This window comes from Drosophila novamexicana, unplaced genomic scaffold (genome assembly GCF_003285875.2).
Source record: "Drosophila novamexicana strain 15010-1031.04,08,12 unplaced genomic scaffold, DnovRS2.1 tig00000960-arrow-arrow-pilon, whole genome shotgun sequence".
Lineage (NCBI taxonomy): Eukaryota > Metazoa > Arthropoda > Insecta > Diptera > Drosophilidae > Drosophila > Drosophila novamexicana.
In genome coordinates, this window is record NW_020824833.1 from 607,135 (window position 1) to 628,244 (window position 21,110).

Below are 21,110 nucleotides of genomic sequence, written 5' to 3' on the forward strand. Positions count from 1 at the left end.
GAAGCCTTTAAATATTGTTTGTGTATATTGCAATGCTGTTCTCATATGCTTATCGCAGTCTAATCAGAAAACAAACGCCGAAATCGAGTTGGTTTGTATCCCTCATAATATCTTTAATAGTATAATATTTATTAATAACACAAACGCTTTTTAAAGTTGTTTAGATTGTTAAGATGCATGCCGCGAAATAAAACTTCTTTCTGAATGTACAATGTACTTTATTGAAAGATATACAGTACCGTTAGGCTTACGCTGTATAACTGCTTTGTTCATATGATCCGTATTTGAGATTTGTATATTTTTTGACGTTCTCTTCAGGTTAGTAAGGTATGAACCCAAAATAATAACATCCTTCGGTACCATCAAAAATTCTTAAAAGTTTATGTTGTTTTGCTATTGTCATTAGATTGCCGGTAACTTAATGCAAAACCGATAAATTGATAGTACGGTATGCTCATACTAACGTATGTACAAGCAAGGTGTAATACAAATTATAAATACCACTACCATACTCATACATATTAGTACACATAAGTGGCTTTAAAACTTCAAGGTTTTATAGAGCAGTTTAAATGCAGCGTGATAAAAGATTCAGTAAAATATGTGCATTCCAATTTACTTACACATAATGCTGATCACATATTTTCATTGATTTATATTTGCATATTGCAAGAAAGTAAATTAGTACTAATAATTTTCAATCTACTTTATTAATTTCTTTGTTTTTTCTAATAAAAAAAAAAAAAAAAAAAAAAACATAATCGACTACCTATAACGCCGCCAACGTCGTATGAAAACCGCAATTCGATTTAAAAACAACTAATACGCACTCGTTATTGCAAATAAATACTATAATTAAATAATAATAAAAACAAAAACAAATTAACAAAAATATCTAAAACGAAAAAAAAAATAACCAACGCTCAACTGCACTGCTACAATCACACATTTCATTATCGTTGAAAACTTTGCAATTCATCCTTTGGCTGCTGTCGATTCGAACTCAATGCAACTTAATACAACTGCTGTTTTAAATCCATGCAATTAACTTGCCGTTTGGTATTTCTAAAAACCAACAACATTTTTGGCAAAAACTTCGGTGACAATCCGGTATATGAGTTGTGTGTTCATTAATTTAAAAAAACCGAATCTATGTTTCAATTGAACATGGTTTCTGATTATTCTACAGGATGTAAGTAAACAAACCAAAACAAGAACAGTTCTTTTTTTTTTATTAATTATAAAACTTTACAAGAACCCACAAATAAATTTTTTTTAGCAATTTAGCTAAACGTTTACCATATATCCTTTTCTATATTCACATCGCATCGTTGATGTTTTCTTCCGTAGTAGATTCAATTGTCTTGATTTTCAAAAATACATATTTACATATATGTATTTAGCTACTCATTAAATAAGTTTCTAGTCCAAAGTACACCATATCCCTTTTAATTTTTCGTAGTACTCTTACCCCATTGCCATTGCCATGCCATTGTTGATATGGACTTGGCTCAAATAACAAGTTTCATAATGCTTTTCTTTACATAACAATCTTATCGTTACTGCTTATATCCTATATCCTGCTAGTGGATCAAGTGAATCAACCCCAGTTTCCCATCCAATAGGCATACCAAATGGAATACTCTGCAATATACCCTCCTGCAATGTATGAGATTTGTACAGATACAGATGGTCTCAGTGTGACATTTAGTATCTTAATGCTTCACAATAGCAATAGCAGTGCACACAGTGCATTGTTGTAATATACATGCATACATACATATGTACATATTTATTCAGAGATAATTGTACCTTATAACATATCTAACCTATTTATTTAATCTACTTACTTATATAGAGGCCACGTCGAGGCGGTATGCGTCTCCAAGTCAGTCGTTGCCAAGCACTCATTTACTAATGTATGTGTGTCACAGTCACGGTTACGTTTGCAGTGACCGTTCCTGTGACTCCTACATTCGTACGTATGTGCTATGTACAAAAACACATGATTTTTAATATGCAACAGCTGATAAGTAAAATATGTTGGTCAAAGTTCTTGAATCGGTTAATAACCAATGATTGCCAAATCACAATGCATACAAAAACGTATACATATTTTTTTTGACTGATATACACTATTACATAACCAACTTACTTTTACACTACAAAAACAAAAAAAAAAAAAAAACAAAAAAACGTACTTGTGTACACGTGTACAAATTAACAAACGGAAAATGTACATACTGATAAATATGAATAAATAATTTTATTCGTAATTAAAAATGTTTATGTACGTTGTACTTTTTGTATCGTTATGCTTTTTTATCATTGCAAAAACTCGCCCTGATAGTTTAGTACAGTACAAAAAAATCAAATTCAAATTTTTTTTAGATTTTTAATTATTAAGACCCCTAGGCCCTATAATTGACACATTTTCAAACTGTTTTGTAATTAGTATCAGCATCTTAAAAATACAAATGCACATGTTACGCTGTATTGGTGTGGTAGTCAACACACACATATACACACCGACAAATATACAAGCAGACTCCCAAACAGTTAAACCTGAACCTAATATGATACGAAATTTCTCAATAGTTTTTGATTAAAAGCAACATACAAAGAAAAAAAAAATGTAATAATGTATAAACAATTAGTTTGAAATACTTTTTATTTAGCATTTTGTTAAAAAGAATATTTATTTAATACTTGTGTTTCATTATTATTATCTCTATATAGAGTATATACTATGAAAATTTGATTGTAATTATTTTATATTTTATATATAGAAAAAAAGGTAAATTAAATTTTTTTAAATGAGTCGAATTTTACTAACCAATCAAAATTGCAATTATTTAACGAATCGATCATTACTTACTAATCAAACTAAAACTAACTTAATACAAATATGTAAATGTATGTACTTTTATTATGTGCTACTAGTACCACTACTTACTTACTACTGCTGCTACTGCACTACTACCTACTACTAATATTACTATTATACTACTACTACTACTACTACTACTACTACTACTACTACTATAACTGCTACTTAGAACTAACGAACTTAATTAAAAAAGCAAAAAGCAGAGAAACAACCTGAGATCATATTCGAACTGAGCTGAAAGGCGTCAATTTCGAATACATCTGAATTCATTGGTAAAAACGATACACCATCACTCTAATCTACTCTCCTTATTTTCTGTTTTTCTCTTTTTCTCCCTTTGACCAATAATATTTTACAGTCGAACTCAATCAACGTTGGCTTCCTGCGTTTGTTTCGTGCGGCGCGTCTTATAAAATTACTTCGTCAAGGATATACAATACGCATTCTCCTGTGGACATTTGTACAATCTTTTAAAGCACTTCCATATGTCTGTTTGCTTATTGCAATGCTATTTTTTATTTACGCCATTATTGGCATGCAGGTAAGTTTCCGTTCGCGCTGAACTGAACCTTTGATTATCCCAGAAATGGGAAATAATGGATCGCAAATTTAACATAAACATAACACATAACACAATTGATTGTTCATGGTCAAGTCTGGGATATAGCCAACATAATACTTGGGATCGATTTGTAGCTGTTTTAAACAACAATAGCCTTAAAATATACTTATAATAGGATATACATATTCCTAGTTTGATTATAATTTTAAACACCATATACATATTTAGTTTTTGAGGCCAAAGCCCATGTAATTTTCACAACAATCTACTCATCATTTCACTTGGCAGATAGACCAAATTATTATAATGATTTAAATTTGAATGTTTAAATATTTCTTTGTATAGCTTACCTTTAACGAAGCAAACCGCAGATAGTGCAATATTTGTGTTAATAGCAATAATAATACCTTTTGAATTATCGCGCAATAGGCCGTACATCTGATAAGTGTTAATATTGAAATAGGCAATACTTGGGTTCAATTATTCAAAATATGAAACATCACCAAATTATTTTCCTTTTAGCTGTGATTATATAGTGCTTAAAGTTTATTTTGGATAGGTTACTAAAATGTTTTTCTGTTAATACTTACCAGTTGTAGTTCATTTTTTAGACCTTGCCAGTTGACGAAAACATTTATTAAGTTTAATGAAATCTGGACAAGGACCCCTTCCAAATTTAATATATGTAATTATGTACTCAGGCCTTCGATTGTATTGCTTTTTCGCAACACGAAAAATAGCGGTCTATTTTTTTTTAAAGTAATGCGATCGGTCTCAACAATAACATATTTATTATAAATATGAAGCGTGGTTTTTCGAACTATAGCGTAGAGAAATTTGAAATTAGCTTTAAAATGTCTAACATAAACCAATTATAATATCTCACAAACTGAAAGGTTTTTGGCAACATTAAATATGATCCGGACACACAACTGAATCGTCACAATAACTTCCAATCGTTCTCTGGAGGAATCATGCTGCTCTTCCGGTAAACGAAGAATCAAGTTACTTAGTGTATCTTTAGTGTCTATAAACGATGGCACAAGCAGACAAGCATACCTACATAATTACTTCATTCATATTAGAAAAATGTATGTAGTTTGCCTAAATTCAGAAATTCAAGTGTCCATACACGTGACGATTTGACATCAACGTGTGAGGACATCGTACGTACATATATAAATTAAACAGTCAATACCAGTTGTTTATTAAGCAAGTCACAAATGAGAAAGCATTATGATTGGTAATTTGCCGTCTTTTGTGACTTGGATAGTTTTGAAGCATCATTTAGTTATATGTTCACATAATATAATACATGTTACTCGTTTGATTCGTTCGTTAATTAATAAATAGACAAATCAGAAATGTAGAAAGTATTAGAAACCGAATCTCCAAGAATAAATTGTATGCATTAGCTGTGACAGTTCAAAATGTGTTTCTATAAAACACGTAACTTAGTTTTTCGTATGTATGAAACTGTTGCCATTGTAGTTACAGCTATCGTTACGACTTACTATTGTAAATGCGCGGTAGATATCTTACACACGTTAATTTTTGTATTGTTACAAAGTTTTGCTCACAAACATTTGTTTGAAATTTAATCAATACAAATGTATAATACACTTCAATAAAATCTTATGTTGTAAAATAAAACAGTTGCTAACAACGCAGTTCAGGTTGCGTCAGCTTTCATAATTATAAATATTTAACTGTGCCAATTAATGTTGCGTTAGAATTCGGCTTTACAACCAATACCAAATACCTATACCTATACCTATACCTATACCTGTGGCCATACCTATGCCTATACCTTTACCTATACCTATACCTATACCTTTACCTATACATATATCTATACGTATGCCTAACATATGTAAATCAATCCTCTTTTCTCGTTATATACAAACTTCATTAGAGACAGCTAGTCAGGCACTTTATTTTTGTTTTAATAATTTTCATACCCAAGTATTGACATATAAATATAATTATGTACTCCACCCTAAAATACACAGACAAACCATAAATACATATCACCTACATATTTGTATTTTCTGTAATCAGCAATATTAGGATCCTTAGTCCAGTTATTATTTAATTTATATTTGCATAAGCTATAACCAGTACTCGTATCTAAAACTCTTTTTTCGTACGTGAAACTTAATTAAACCTGAAAGTCTTGATCATAGGTGGCTACATGAATATTTTTTAGCTTCTGTGTTCAGTGGGTCATATATCTGAAAGTTCTACCTGTATTAGAGCACTGTTTAAAAAGCAGTGCAGAGTTATTTATAATAAAAAAAAAATAATAAATAGGCAAAGGATATCTAGGTGAAAAGGTGTTATGTGTTCAACTTTTTCATTTATAGTTGCTATTAACAATACAAATTAATCATTATATTATTTACCGATATTTAAATCGTGCATAGGTATTCGGAAATATCAAACTAGGTACAGTGGAAAATTCCATTACTAGGCACAACAACTTCCAGTCATTTATACAAGGCGTCATGTTGCTTTTCAGGTATGTAAACTTAAACTCAATTGCGATTAATCGCATAGAGTTAATACAATTACAAATTGTTCGTTAAGCAAATTTTCGATTTTCAATAGTTAAGAATATAAAAAAATACATATAAATATATATATATATATATATATATATATATATATATACATATATAAATACATATGGATATATATATACATATATATATATATACCCATTTACATAGTTATATTTCCACATTATATACAAGCCTTACAAACCTAAGCATTAAAATAATATAATATTTAATAGATTTCTGTTCTCGTACTACACGAGTCTTATATCATAAATATGCTCTAAAAACTGGAGTTGAGGTGATGGCCAACACCACTGTAGTATTTTATTATAATATTTCTAGCGAGATAATAAGAAGATTTAACTAGCATTAGATTCAAACTATTATTTTAGGCAAGTTTATTATAAAATATCTTAGACTTTTAGCAACAATCATGGCTAGGTGATAATGATACTATAACCTAATATTAGACGATGCCATAAGTAAAATATGACAACAGCAACAAAATACAAAAGTCGATTGTTATAAGTACAATGGAACCTATTATTAATTTTTATTAAAATAATAAATGATTTTCTTATGACCTCACAACAAAACTTGTACGCAACCTTACAAGTGTGTTGTTGCAACAAATATATCAATTGTATATACATACTTATCTAGAATTCAAATCAGTTTTTTTTTTGTTCTTTGTGTCTACTTTTTATATACAAAACAGGGCATTTACTAGCATTTTCAGTCTGTCCGTCAAACCTTGAAAAGATTTTATTTGTATTAGATTATTGCCACGACTGTTAAACAGTGTGTAAGTTGCGAGATTCGATATAGGCTACATTATTCGAGATAGAGTCAATTTCGCCGCGCACAACTACAAATCGCAAAAAAGTGAATATTCCCAAAGTCAATATTTAAATACACTTATTAGGATTACATTCTAAGAGACACGAATGCAAAAATAAACACTCTTTTTGTTCTTAGCTTTCTATCACACTGTAAACAGGGTAAAGCAAGGTCGGTTGCATCCATTCTTGTTCTTTTCTTTTTTTGGGTTCCTCAAATAGTTTAAGCTCGTAAATGCCCCTAGTATATAAATATGATAAGAGATAAGTCGTATCCGTATCAGTTATACTTTATAAAAGCTATTTCCGGTAAGTCGGATTTGAGGTAGCCTTACTGCATATCAAGTTACATAAATATTCATTAGCCCTTAACTATGCATATCCGCTTAAATATGTTTATTGTTGTGAAAAGAGAAAAATGATTGCCTTCTTCTACAAAAATTCAATTAATCTTCATACTGTACAATTTTGATTACATTACAAATACAGAGTACTTATACAAATACCAAATGTAGTAAAATTGATTGCCTCTAAACGATTTTTCCCTGTGTATATACATCATTGCTAGAGTTATTTCAGATATTTATCTGACATATGTATGTAACTATTCTTATGTATGTATGTGTGCGTGCAATTTGATTTGGTTGCACTTTTATTGTTGCCGTTGATGTTTCAGTTAGTGGTTGAGCTAAGTTATTTTTAGTTTTTTAAATTGTTTCTCACAGTAGTCATGCTCTATATTTGGTAAATGTATAATCAGAAAGGACAACACCTATATAATATAAAAGTATACTTGAAGTTATATTAATAGATGCAAATGTATGTATATATAGATATAGAGACTTTATAGCTGGGCTTATACAAATTTCTATCCGAGCACTTGCGGATTTTAGTATTGTTGTTCAAATTTATGGCCACAAGCTCTAAGAAATATGTGTTTGTAAATAATTTAATATTCTATAAGTTGGACCAATTTTCGCAAATTTTTACGACTATAACGCTTTTGTCGTTCACTTCGATAAAAACACATTCGAAGCCCTTTTAAATACAAACAATTAATTAACTATGAACCTCTTTGTATTATAATTGTAGTTTGTATTATATGTAACACTGTTTAACAAATTGTTTGAGCTTTTTATAATTGCTTTTCATATAAATGAACTAAAAAATAATGGTTTTCACATTAACCATTTCCGCACAATTGCATTAGGTATTATGCCTAATTGGTCACGAGTTGAACGTTTGGCGAAATTTCCAACATAACACTGAGACGGAGGAATCTCCTGAATACTTATCCGACTTTTTGTCTGTCTGTCTGTTTCTTTGTAGTCTAGTCTTACAATTTGAAAACTTCCTGAAGAAAAAATAGAGCTCTTGTATGCACAATTTTTTTGTTGTAAAGATAAAATTACCAAACTTACCAAAAACGTTCCTGCACTTAGTGAAGAACTAATAGGAAATCGAATTGCTAAATAAGTCCCTCTTTAAAACTTGTAAGCTGGTGTAATCTTTTAACGCAATTTTTGGCCGAAAGAAAGTTTAATGCTTGAAACTAAATGGTTTCTGGATAATATAATAAAGCAATATATATATATGTAAAATATATGTATACATATACATATACATATATATTTATATATACATATATATATATCTCGCCGAACCGAACGGCGATATGTTTTTTGCAGGGCTAGTTTGGCTACTTTAAATTTGGGTACAGGGCATTTCGTGATCGAGCATGCACGAATATAGTGTTCTAACTTATGGGTAAAGAAATGTATAACTATAAAATTGCTAGATCTGACTAGCTGACAAATAGAGTAAAACATCTTTGTTTATTATTTAATCGGCTTTCAGCTTAAAAGTTGCCTGTTAGATTTTTATACCCTGAACCCATTAAAAATGGGTATAAGGGTATATTGTATTTATGCGAAAGCCAAATGTATGTAACAGGCAGAAGGAAGCAACTCCGACCCCATAAAGTATATATATTCTTGATCAGCATAAATAGCTGAGTCGATCTAGCCATGTCCGTCTGTCTGTCGGTCCGTCCGTATGTATAAAAGCGAGGAGCTCAGAACCTATAAGAGCTAGAGACTTAAAATTTTGATGTAGATGCTCCTAGCTTCCGTGCAGATCGAGTCGATCGATAACTTACTCCGTTTCCAAGCAATCGATAAAAATCGATATCGATATCCTGTTTTTTGGGCAATTTGGGTAAATAATAAGAACTAGAGTTACCAAACTTGACATATAGCTTCTAAAATAGAATATATATATGATATAGGATTTTTCTTCACGGTTTTTCCTCTAGATTAATCTGGCATTAAAATCTGAACCCCGATTATTTAGTCGAAATGCATGTCCAAATCTTACCCCAAGATTCGTATATAGACATGGGTCAAAATTTACCAACCCCATAACTCGGTCAAATCTCATCCGATTTTCACGAAGTTTGGCGTTTTCTTCATGGTTTTCCCTCTAGATTAATCTGGCATTTAAATATGAACAGCGATTTTTTAGTCGAAATTCATGTCCAAATCTTACCCCAAGATTCGTACCTAGACATGGGTAAAAAATTACCACCCCCATAACTCGGTCAAATCTCATCCGATTTTCACGAAGTTTGGCTTTTTCTTTATGGTTTTCCCTTAAGATTAAGCTGGCATTCATATCTCGACAGCGATTTTTTAGTCGAAATTCATGTCCAAATCTTACCCCAAGATTCGTATATAGACATGGGTCAAAAATTACCACCCCCATAACTCGGTCAAATCTCATCCGAATTTCACGAAGTTTGGCGTTTTCTTCATGGTTTTCCCTCTAGATTAATCTGGCATTCAAATATGAACAGCGATTTTTTAGTCGAAATTCATGTCCAAATCTTACCCCAAGATTCGTATATAGACATGGGTCAAAAATTACCACCCCCATAACTCGGTCAAATCTCATCCGAATTTCACGAAGTTTGGCGTTTTCTTCATGGTTTTCCCTCTAGATTAATCTGGCATTCAAATATGAACAGCGATTTTTTAGTCGAAATTCATGTCCAAATCTTACCCCAAGATTCGTATATAGACATGGGTCAAAAATTACCACCCCCATAACTCGGTCGAATCTCATCCAATTTTCACGAAGTTTGGCTTTTTCTTCATGGTTTTCCCTCTAGATTGATCTGGCATTCAAATCTGAACACCGATTTTTTAGTCGAAATTCATGTCCAAATCTTACCCCAAGATTCGTATATAGACATGGGTCAAAATTTACCACCCCCATAACTCGGTCAAATCTCATCCGATTTTCATGAAGTCTGGCTTTTTCTTCATGGTTTTCTCTCTAGATTATTCTGGCATTCAAATATGAACAGCGATTTTTTAGTCGAAATTCATGTCCAAATCTTACCCCAAGATTCGTATATAGACATGGGTCAAAAATTACCACCCCCATAACTCGGTCAAATCTCATCCGAATTTCACGAAGTTTGGCGTTTTCTTCATGGTTTTCCCTCTAGATTAATCTGGCATTCAAATATGAACAGCGATTTTTTAGTCGAAATTCATGTCCAAATCTTACCCCAAGATTCGTATATAGACATGGGTCAAAAATTACCACCCCCATAACTCGGTCGAATCTCATCCAATTTTCACGAAGTTTGGCTTTTTCTTCATGGTTTTCCCTCTAGATTAATCTGGCATTCAAATCTGAACACCGATTTTTTAGTCGAAATTCATGTCCAAATCTTACCCCAAGATTCGTATATAGACATGGGTCAAAAATTACCACCCCCATAACTCGGTCAAATCTCATCCGATTTTCACGAAGTTTGGCTTTTTCTTTATGGTTTTCCCTTTAGATTAGGCTGGCATTCAAATATGAACAGCGATTTTTTAGTCGAAATTCATGTCCAAATCTTACCCCAAGATTCGTATATAGACATGGGTCAAAAATTACCACCCCCATAACTCGGTCAAATCTCATCCGAATTTCACGAAGTTTGGCGTTTTCTTCATGGTTTTCCCTCTAGATTAATCTGGCATTCAAATATGAACAGCGATTTTTTAGTCGAAATTCATGTCCAAATCTTACCCCAAGATTCGTATAGACATGGGTCAAAAATTACCACCCCCATAACTCGGTCAAATCTCATCCGATTTTCACGAAGTTTGGCTTTTTCTTCATGGTTTTCCCTCTAGATTAATCTGGCATTCAAATCTGAACACCGATTTTTTAGTCGAAATTCATGTCCAAATCTTACCCCAAGATTCGTATATAGACATGGGTCAAAAATTACCACCCCCATATCTCGGCCAAATCTCATCCGATTTTCACGAAGTTTGGCTTTTTCTTCATGGTTTTCCTTTTAGATTAAGCTGGCATTCAAATCTCGACAGCGATTTTTTGGTCGAAATTCATGTCCAAATCTTATCCCAAGATTCGTATATAGACATGGGTCAAAAATTACCACCCCCATAACTCGGTTAAATCTCATCCGATTTTCATGAAGTCTGGCTTTTTCTTCATGGTTTTCTCTCTAGATTAATCTGGCATTCAAATATGAACAGCGATTTTTTAGTCGAAATTCATGTCCAAATCTTACCCCAAGATTCGTATATAGACATGGGTCAAAAATTACCACCCTCATAACTCGGTCAAATCTCATCCGATTTTCACGAAGTTTGGCTTTTTCTTCATGGTTTTTCCTCTAGATTAATCTGGCATTCAAATATGAACAGCGATTTTTAGTCGAAATTCATGTCCAAATCTTACCCCAAGATTCGTATATAGACATGGGTCAAAAATTACCACCCCCATCTTACCCCAAGATTCGTATATAGACATGGGTCAAAATTTACCACCCCCATAACTCGGTCAAATCTCATCCGATTTTCACGAAGTTTGGCTTTTTCTTTATGGTTTTCCCTTTAGATTAAGCTGGCATTCAAATATGAACAGCGATTTTTTAGACGAAATTCATGTCCAAATCTTACCCCAAGATTCGTATATAGACATGGGTCAAAAATTACCACCCCCATAACTCGGTCAAATCTCATCCGAATTTCACGAAGTTTGGCGTTTTCTTCATGGTTTTCCCTCTAGATTAATCTGGCATTCAAATATGAACAGCGATTTTTTAGTCGAAATTCATGTCCAAATCTTACCCCAAGATTCGTATATAGACATGGGTCAAAAATTACCACCCCCATAACTCGGTCAAATCTCATCCGATTTTCACGAAGTTTGGCTTTTTCTTCATGGTTTTCCCTTTAGATTAAGCTGGCATTCAAATCTCGACAGCGATTTTTTGGTCGAAATTCATGTCCAAATCTTATCCCAAGATTCGTATATAGACATGGGTCAAAAATTACCACCCCCATAACTCGGTCAAATCTCATCCGATTTTCACGAAGTTTGGCTTTTTCTTTATGGTTTTCCCTTTAGATTAGGCTGGCATTCAAATATGAACAGCGATTTTTTAGTCGAAATTCATGTCCAAATCTTACCCCAAGATTCGTATATAGACATGGGTCAAAAATTACCACCCCCATAACTCGGTCAAATCTCATCCGAATTTCACGAAGTTTGGCGTTTTCTTCATGGTTTTCCCTCTAGATTAATCTGGCATTCAAATATGAACAGCGATTTTTTAGTCGAAATTCATGTCCAAATCTTACCCCAAGATTCGTATATAGACATGGGTCAAAAATTACCACCCCCATAACTCGGTCAAATCTCATCCGATTTTCACGAAGTTTGGCTTTTTCTTCATGGTTTTCCCTTTAGATTAAGCTGGCATTCAAATCTCGACAGCGATTTTTTGGTCGAAATTCATGTCCAAATCTTATCCCAAGATTCGTATATAGACATGGGTCAAAAATTACCACCCCCATAACTCGGTCAAATCTCATCCGATTTTCACGAAGTTTGGCTTTTTCTTCATGGTTTTTCCTCTAGATTAATCTGGCATTCAAATATGAACAGCGATTTTTAGTCGAAATTCATGTCCAAATCTTACCCCAAGATTCGTATATAGACATGGGTCAAAAATTACCACCCCCATCTTACCCCAAGATTCGTATATAGACATGGGTCAAAATTTACCACCCCCATAACTCGGTCAAATCTCATCCGATTTTCACGAAGTTTGGCTTTTTCTTTATGGTTTTCCCTTTAGATTAAGCTGGCATTCAAATATGAACAGCGATTTTTTAGTCGAAATTCATGTCCAAATCTTACCCCAAGATTCGTATATAGACATGGGTCAAAAATTACCACCCCCATAACTCGGTCAAATCTCATCCGAATTTCACGAAGTTTGGCGTTTTCTTCATGGTTTTCCCTCTAGATTAATCTGGCATTCAAATATGAACAGCGATTTTTTAGTCGAAATTCATGTCCAAATCTTACCCCAAGATTCGTATATAGACATGGGTCAAAAATTACCACCCCCATAACTCGGTCAAATCTCATCCGATTTTCACGAAGTTTGGCTTTTTCTTCATGGTTTTCCCTTTAGATTAAGCTGGCATTCAAATCTCGACAGCGATTTTTCAGTCGAAATTCATGTCCAAATCTTATCCCAAGATTCGTATATAGACATGGGTCAAAAATTACCACCCCATAACTCGGTCAAATCTCATCCGATTTTCATGAAGTCTGGCTTTTTCTTCACGGTTTTCTCTCTAGATTGTTCTGGCATTCAAATATGAACAGCGATTTTTTAGTCGAAATTCATGTCCAAATCTTACCCCAAGATTCGTATATAGACATGGGTCAAAAATTACCACCCCCATAACTCGGTCAAATCTCATCCGATTTTCACGAAGTTTGGCGTTTTCTTCATGGTTTTCCCTCTAGATTGATCTGGCATTCAAATCTGAACACCGATTTTTTAGTCGAAATTCATGTCCAAATCTTACCCCAAGATTCGTATATAGACATGGGTCAAAATTTACCACCCCCATAACTCGGTCAAATCTCATCCGATTTTCATGAAGTCTGGCTTTTTCTTCATGGTTTTCTCTCTAGATTATTCTGGCATTCAAATATGAACAGCGATTTTTTAGTCGAAATTCATGTCCAAATCTTACCCCAAGATTCGTATATAGACATGGGTCAAAAATTACCACCCCCATAACTCGGTCAAATCTCATCCGATTTTCATGAAGTCTGGCTTTTTCTTCATGGTTTTCTCTCTAGATTATTCTGGCATTCAAATATGAACAGCGATTTTTTAGTCGAAATTCATGTCCAAATCTTACCCCAAGATTCGTATATAGACATGGGTCAAAAATTACCACCCCCATAACTCGGTCAAATCTCATCCGAATTTCACGAAGTTTGGCGTTTTCTTCATGGTTTTCCCTCTAGATTAATCTGGCATTCAAATATGAACAGCGATTTTTTAGTCGAAATTCATGTCCAAATCTTATCCCAAGATTCGTATATAGACATGGGTCAAAAATTACCACCCCATAACTCGGTCAAATCTCATCCGATTTTCATGAAGTCTGGCTTTTTCTTCACGGTTTTCTCTCTAGATTATTCTGGCATTCAAATATGAACAGCGATTTTTTAGTCGAAATTCATGTCCAAATCTTACCCCAAGATTCGTATATAGACATGGGTCAAAAATTACCACCCCCATAACTCGGTCAAATCTCATCCGAATTTCACGAAGTTTGGCGTTTTCTTCATGGTTTTCCCTCTAGATTAATCTGGCATTCAAATCTGAACACCGATTTTTTAGTCGAAATTCATGTCCAAATCTTACCCCAAGATTCGTATATAGACATGGGTCAAAAATTACCACCCCCATAACTCGGTCAAATCTCATCCGATTTTCACGAAGTTTGGCTTTTTCTTTATGGTTTTCCCTTTAGATTAGGCTGGCATTCAAATATGAACAGCGATTTTTTAGTCGAAATTCATGTCCAAATCTTACCCCAAGATTCGTATATAGACATGGGTCAAAAATTACCACCCCCATAACTCGGTCAAATCTCATCCGAATTTCACGAAGTTTGGCGTTTTCTTCATGGTTTTCCCTCTAGATTAATCTGGCATTCAAATATGAACAGCGATTTTTTAGTCGAAATTCATGTCCAAATCTTACCCCAAGATTCGTATAGACATGGGTCAAAAATTACCACCCCCATAACTCGGTCAAATCTCATCCGATTTTCACGAAGTTTGGCTTTTTCTTCATGGTTTTCCCTCTAGATTAATCTGGCATTCAAATCTGAACACCGATTTTTTAGTCGAAATTCATGTCCAAATCTTACCCCAAGATTCGTATATAGACATGGGTCAAAAATTACCACCCCCATAACTCGGTCAAATCTCATCCGAATTTAACGAAGTTTGGCGTTTTCTTCATGGTTTTCCCTCTAGATTAATCTGGCATTCAAATATGAACAGCGATTTTTCAGTCGAAATTCATGTCCAAATCTTACCCCAAGATTCGAATATAGACATGGGTCAAAAATTACCACCCTCATAACTCGGTCAAATCTCATCCGATTTTCACGAAGTTTGGCTTTTTCTTCATGGTTTTTCCTCTAGATTAATCTGGCATTCAAATATGAACAGCGATTTTTAGTCGAAATTCATGTCCAAATCTTACCCCAAGATTCGTATATAGACATGGGTCAAAAATTACCACCCCCATCTTACCCCAAGATTCGTATATAGACATGGGTCAAAATTTACCACCCCCATAACTCGGTCAAATCTCATCCGATTTTCACGAAGTTTGGCTTTTTCTTTATGGTTTTCCCTTTAGATTAAGCTGGCATTCAAATATGAACAGCGATTTTTTAGTCGAAATTCATGTCCAAATCTTACCCCAAGATTCGTATATAGACATGGGTCAAAAATTACCACCCCCATAACTCGGTCAAATCTCATCCGAATTTCACGAAGTTTGGCGTTTTCTTCATGGTTTTCCCTCTAGATTAATCTGGCATTCAAATATGAACAGCGATTTTTTAGTCGAAATTCATGTCCAAATCTTACCCCAAGATTCGTATATAGACATGGGTCAAAAATTACCACCCCCATAACTCGGTCAAATCTCATCCGATTTTCACGAAGTTTGGCTTTTTCTTCATGGTTTTCCCTTTAGATTAAGCTGGCATTCAAATCTCGACAGCGATTTTTTGGTCGAAATTCATGTCCAAATCTTATCCCAAGATTCGTATATAGACATGGGTCAAAAATTACCACCCCATAACTCGGTCAAATCTCATCCGATTTTCATGAAGTCTGGCTTTTTCTTCACGGTTTTCTCTCTAGATTAATCTGGCATTCAAATATGAACAGCGATTTTTAGTCGAAATTCATGTCCAAATCTTACCCCAAGATTCGTATATAGACATGGGTCAAAAATTACCACCCCCATAACTCGGTCAAATCTCATCCGAATTTCACGAAGTTTGGCGTTTTCTTCATGGTTTTCCCTCTAGATTAATCTGGCATTCAAATATGAACAGCGATTTTTCAGTCGAAATTCATGTCCAAATCTTACCCCAAGATTCGAATATAGACATGGGTCAAAAATTACCACCCTCATAACTCGGTCAAATCTCATCCGATTTTCACGAAGTTTGGCTTTTTCTTCATGGTTTTCCCTCTAGATTAATCTGGCATTCAAATATGAACAGCGATTTTTAGTCGAAATTCATGTCCAAATCTTACCCCAAGATTCGTATATAGACATGGGTCAAAAATTACCACCCCCATAACTCGGTCAAATCTCATCCGAATTTCGCGAAGTTTGGCGTTTTCTTCATGGTTTTCCCTCTAGATTAATCTGGCATTCAAATATGAACAGCGATTTTTTAGTCGAAATTCATGTCCAAATCTTACCCCAAGATTCGTATATAGACATGGGTCAAAAATTACCACCCCCATATCTGGGCCAAATCTCATCCGATTTTCACGAAGTTTGGCTTTTTCTTCATGGTTTTCCCTTTAGATTAAGCTGGCATTCAAATCTCGACAGCGATTTTTTGGTCGAAATTCATGTCCAAATCTTATCCCAAGATTCGTATATAGACATGGGTCAAAAATTACCACCCCCATAACTCGGTCAAATCTCATCCGATTTTCACGAAGTTTGGCGTTTTCTTCATGGTTTTCTCTCTAGATTAATCTGGCATTCAAATATGAACAGCGATTTTTAGTCGAAATTCATGTCCAAATCTTACCCCAAGATTCGTATATAGACATGGGTCAAAAATTACCACCCCCAAATCTCGGCCAAATCTCATCCGATTTTCACGAAGTTTGGCTTTTTCTTCATGGTTTTCCCTTTAGATTAAGCTGGCATTCAAATCTCGACACCGATTTTTTAGTCGAAATTCATGTCCAAATCTTACCCCAAGATTCGTATATAGACATGGGTCAAAAATTACCACCCCCATAACTCGGTCAAATCTCATCCGATTTTCACGAAGTTTGGCTTTTTCTTCATGGTTTTCCCTCTAGATTAATCTGGCATTCAAATCTGAACAGCGATTTTTTAGTCGAAATTCTCCAAATCTTACCCCAAGATTCGTATATAGACATGGGTCAAAAATTACCACCCCCATAACTCGGTCAAATCTCATCCGATTTTCACGAAGTTTGGTTTTTTCTTCATGGTTTTCCTTCTAGATTAATCTGGCATTCAAATCTGAACACCGATTTTTTAGTCGAAATTCATGTCCAAATCTTACCCCAAGATTCGTATATAGACATGGGTCAAAAATTACCACCCCCATATCTGGGCCAAATCTCATCCGATTTTCACGAAGTTTGGCTTTTTCTTTATGGTTTTCCCATTAGATTAAGCTGGCATTCAAATCTCGACACCGATTTTTTAGTCGAAATTCATGTGCAAATCTTACCCCAAGATTCGTATATAGACATGGGTCAAAAATTACCACCCCCATAACTCGGTCAAATCTCATCCGATTTTCACGAAGTTTGGCGTTTTCTTCATGGTTTTCCCTTTAGATTAAGCTGGCATTCAAATCTCGACAGCGATTTTTTGGTCGAAATTCATGTCCAAATCTTACCCCAAGATTCGTATATAGACATGGGTCAAAAATTACCACCCCCATAACTCGGTCAAATCTCATCCGATTTTCATGAAGTCTGGCTTTTTCTTCATGGTTTTCTCTCTAGATTAATCTGGCATTCAAATATGAACACCGATTTTTTAGTCGAAATTCATGTCCAAATCTTACCCCAAGATTCGTATATAGACATGGGTCAAAAATTACCACCCCCATAACTCGGTCAAATCTCATCCGAATTTCGCGAAGTTTGGCGTTTTCTTCATGGTTTTCCCTCTAGATTAATCTGGCATTCAAATATGAACAGCGATTTTTTAGTCGAAATTCATGTCCAAATCTTACCCCAAGATTCGTATATAGACATGGGTCAAAAATTACCACCCCCATATCTGGGCCAAATCTCATCCGATTTTCACGAAGTTTGGCTTTTTCTTTATGGTTTTCCCTTTAGATTAAGCTGGCATTCAAATCTCGACACCGATTTTTTAGTCGAAATTCATGTGCAAATCTTACCCCAAGATTCGTATATAGACATGGGTCAAAAATTACCACCCCCATAACTCGGTCAAATCTCATCCGATTTTCACGAAGTTTGGCTTTTTCTTCATGGTTTTCCCTCTAGATTAATCTGGCATTCAAATCTGAACACCGATTTTTTAGTCGAAATTCATGTCCAAATCTTACCCCAAGATTCGTATATAGACATGGGTCAAAAATTACCACCCCCAAATCTCGGCCAAATCTCATCCGATTTTCACGAAGTTTGGCTTTTTCTTTATGGTTTTCCCTTTAGATTAAGCTGGCATTCAAATCTCGACACCGATTTTTTAGTCGAAATTCATGTCCAAATCTTACCCCAAGATTCGTATATAGACATGGGTCAAAAATTACCACCCCTATAACTCGGTCAAATCTCATCCGAATTTCACGAAGTTTGGCGTTTTCTTCATGGTTTTCCCTCTAGATTAATCTGGCATTCAAATCTGAACAGCGATTTTTTAGTCGAAATTCATGTCCAAATCTTACCCCAAGATTCGTATATAGACATGGGTCAAAAATTACCACCCCCATAACTCGGTCAAATCTCATCCGATTTTCACGAAGTTTGGCTTTTTCTTTATGGTTTTCCTTCTAGATTAATCTGGCATTCAAATCTGAACACCGATTTTTTAGTCGAAATTCATGTCCAAATCTTACAAGATTCGTATATAGACATGGGTCAAAAATTACCACCCCCATATCTGGGCCAAATCTCATCCGATTTTCACGAAGTTTGGCTTTTTCTTTATGGTTTTCCCATTAGATTAAGCTGGCATTCAAATCTCGACACCGATTTTTTAGTCGAAATTCATGTGCAAATCTTACCCCAAGATTCGTATATAGACATGGGTCAAAAATTACCACCCCCATAACTCGGTCAAATCTCATCCGATTTTCACGAAGTTTGGCGTTTTCTTCATGGTTTTCCCTTTAGATTAAGCTGGCATTCAAATCTCGACAGCGATTTTTTGGTCGAAATTCATGTCCAAATCTTATCCCAAGATTCGTATATAGACATGGGTCAAAAATTACCACCCCCATAACTCGGTCAAATCTCATCCGATTTTCATGAAGTCTGGCTTTTTCTTCATGGTTTTCTCTCTAGATTAATCTGGCATTCAAATATTAACAGCGATTTTTTAGTCGAAATTCATGTCCAAATCTTACCCCAAGATTCGTATATAGACATGGGTCAAAAATTACCACCCCCATAACTCGGTCAAATCTCATCCGAATTTCGCGAAGTTTGGCGTTTTCTTCATGGTTTTCCCTCTAGATTAATCTGGCATTCAAATATGAACAGCGATTTTTTGGTCGAAATTCATGTCCAAATCTTATCCCAAGATTCGTATATAGACATGGGTCAAAAATTACCACCCCCATAACTCGGTCAAATCTCATCCGATTTTCATGAAGTCTGGCTTTTTCTTCATGGTTTTCTCTCTAGATTAATCTGGCATTCAAATATGAACAGCGATTTTTTAGTCGAAATTCATGTCCAAATCTTACCCCAAGATTCGTATATAGACATGGGTCAAAAATTACCACCCCCATAACTCGGTCAAATCTCATCCGAATTTCGCGAAGTTTGGCGTTTTCTTCATGGTTTTCCCTCTAGATTAATCTGGCATTCAAATATGAACAGCGATTTTTTAGTCGAAATTCATGTCCAAATCTTACCCCAAGATTCGTATATAGACATGGGTCAAAAATTACCACCCCCATATCTGGGCCAAATCTCATCCGATTTTCACGAAGTTTGGCTTTTTCTTTATGGTTTTCCCTTTAGATTAAGCTGGCATTCAAATCTCGACACCGATTTTTTAGTCGAAATTCATGTGCAAATCTTACCCCAAGATTCGTATATAGACATGGGTCAAAAATTACCACCCCCAAATCTCGGCCAAATCTCATCCGATTTTCACGAAGTTTGGCTTTTTCTTTATGGTTTTCCCTTTAGATTAAGCTGGCATTCAAATCTCGACACCGATTTTTTAGTCGAAATTCATGTCCAAATCTTACCCCAAGATTCGTATATAGACATGGGTCAAAAATTACCACCCCTATAACTCGGTCAAATCTCATCCGAATTTCACGAAGTTTGGCGTTTTCTTCATGGTTTTCCCTCTAGATTAATCTGGCATTCAAATCTGAACAGCGATTTTTTAGTCGAAATTCATGTCCAAATCTTACCCCAAGATTCGTATATAGACATGGGTCAAAAATTACCACCCCCATAACTCGGTCAAATCTCATCCGATTTTCACGAAGTTTGGCTTTTTCTTTATGGTTTTCCTTCTAGATTAATCTGGCATTCAAATCTGAACACCGATTTTTTAGTCGAAATTCATGTCCAAATCTTACAAGATTCGTATATAGACATGGGTCAAAAATTACCACCCCCATATCTGGGCCAAATCTCATCCGATTTTCACGAAGTTTGGCTTTTTCTTTATGGTTTTCCCTTTAGATTAAGCTGGCATTCAAATCTCGACACCGATTTTTTAGTCGAAATTCATGTGCAAATCTTACCCCAAGATTCGTATATAGACATGGGTCAAAAATTACCACCCCCATAACTCGGTCAAATCTCATCCGATTTTCACGAAGTTTGGCTTTTTCTTCATGGTTTTCCCTCTAGATTAATCTGGCATTCAA

General features: G+C 34.6%; 1 protein-coding gene across 20 annotated transcripts in view; it reads left to right on the forward strand.

Annotated features, from left to right (window-relative positions):
- Window positions 1-21,110, forward strand: part of LOC115765434 (voltage-dependent calcium channel type A subunit alpha-1) — a 91,692-nt gene that overhangs the window by 37,592 nt on the left and 32,990 nt on the right. For 10 of the 20 annotated variants that reach the window (XM_030708980.1, XM_030708991.1, XM_030708987.1 and 7 more), the window contains exons 21-23: window positions 1,190-1,192; window positions 3,249-3,431; window positions 5,879-5,973. In XM_030708980.1, coding sequence (XP_030564840.1) covers window positions 1,190-1,192; window positions 3,249-3,431; window positions 5,879-5,973 — 281 coding nt within the window. Of the gene's footprint in view, window positions 1-1,189; window positions 1,193-3,248; window positions 3,432-4,348; window positions 4,441-5,878; window positions 5,974-21,110 lie in introns of all 20 variants that reach the window. The other 10 variants (XM_030708982.1, XM_030708984.1, XM_030708990.1 and 7 more) reach the window with 3 other exon arrangements.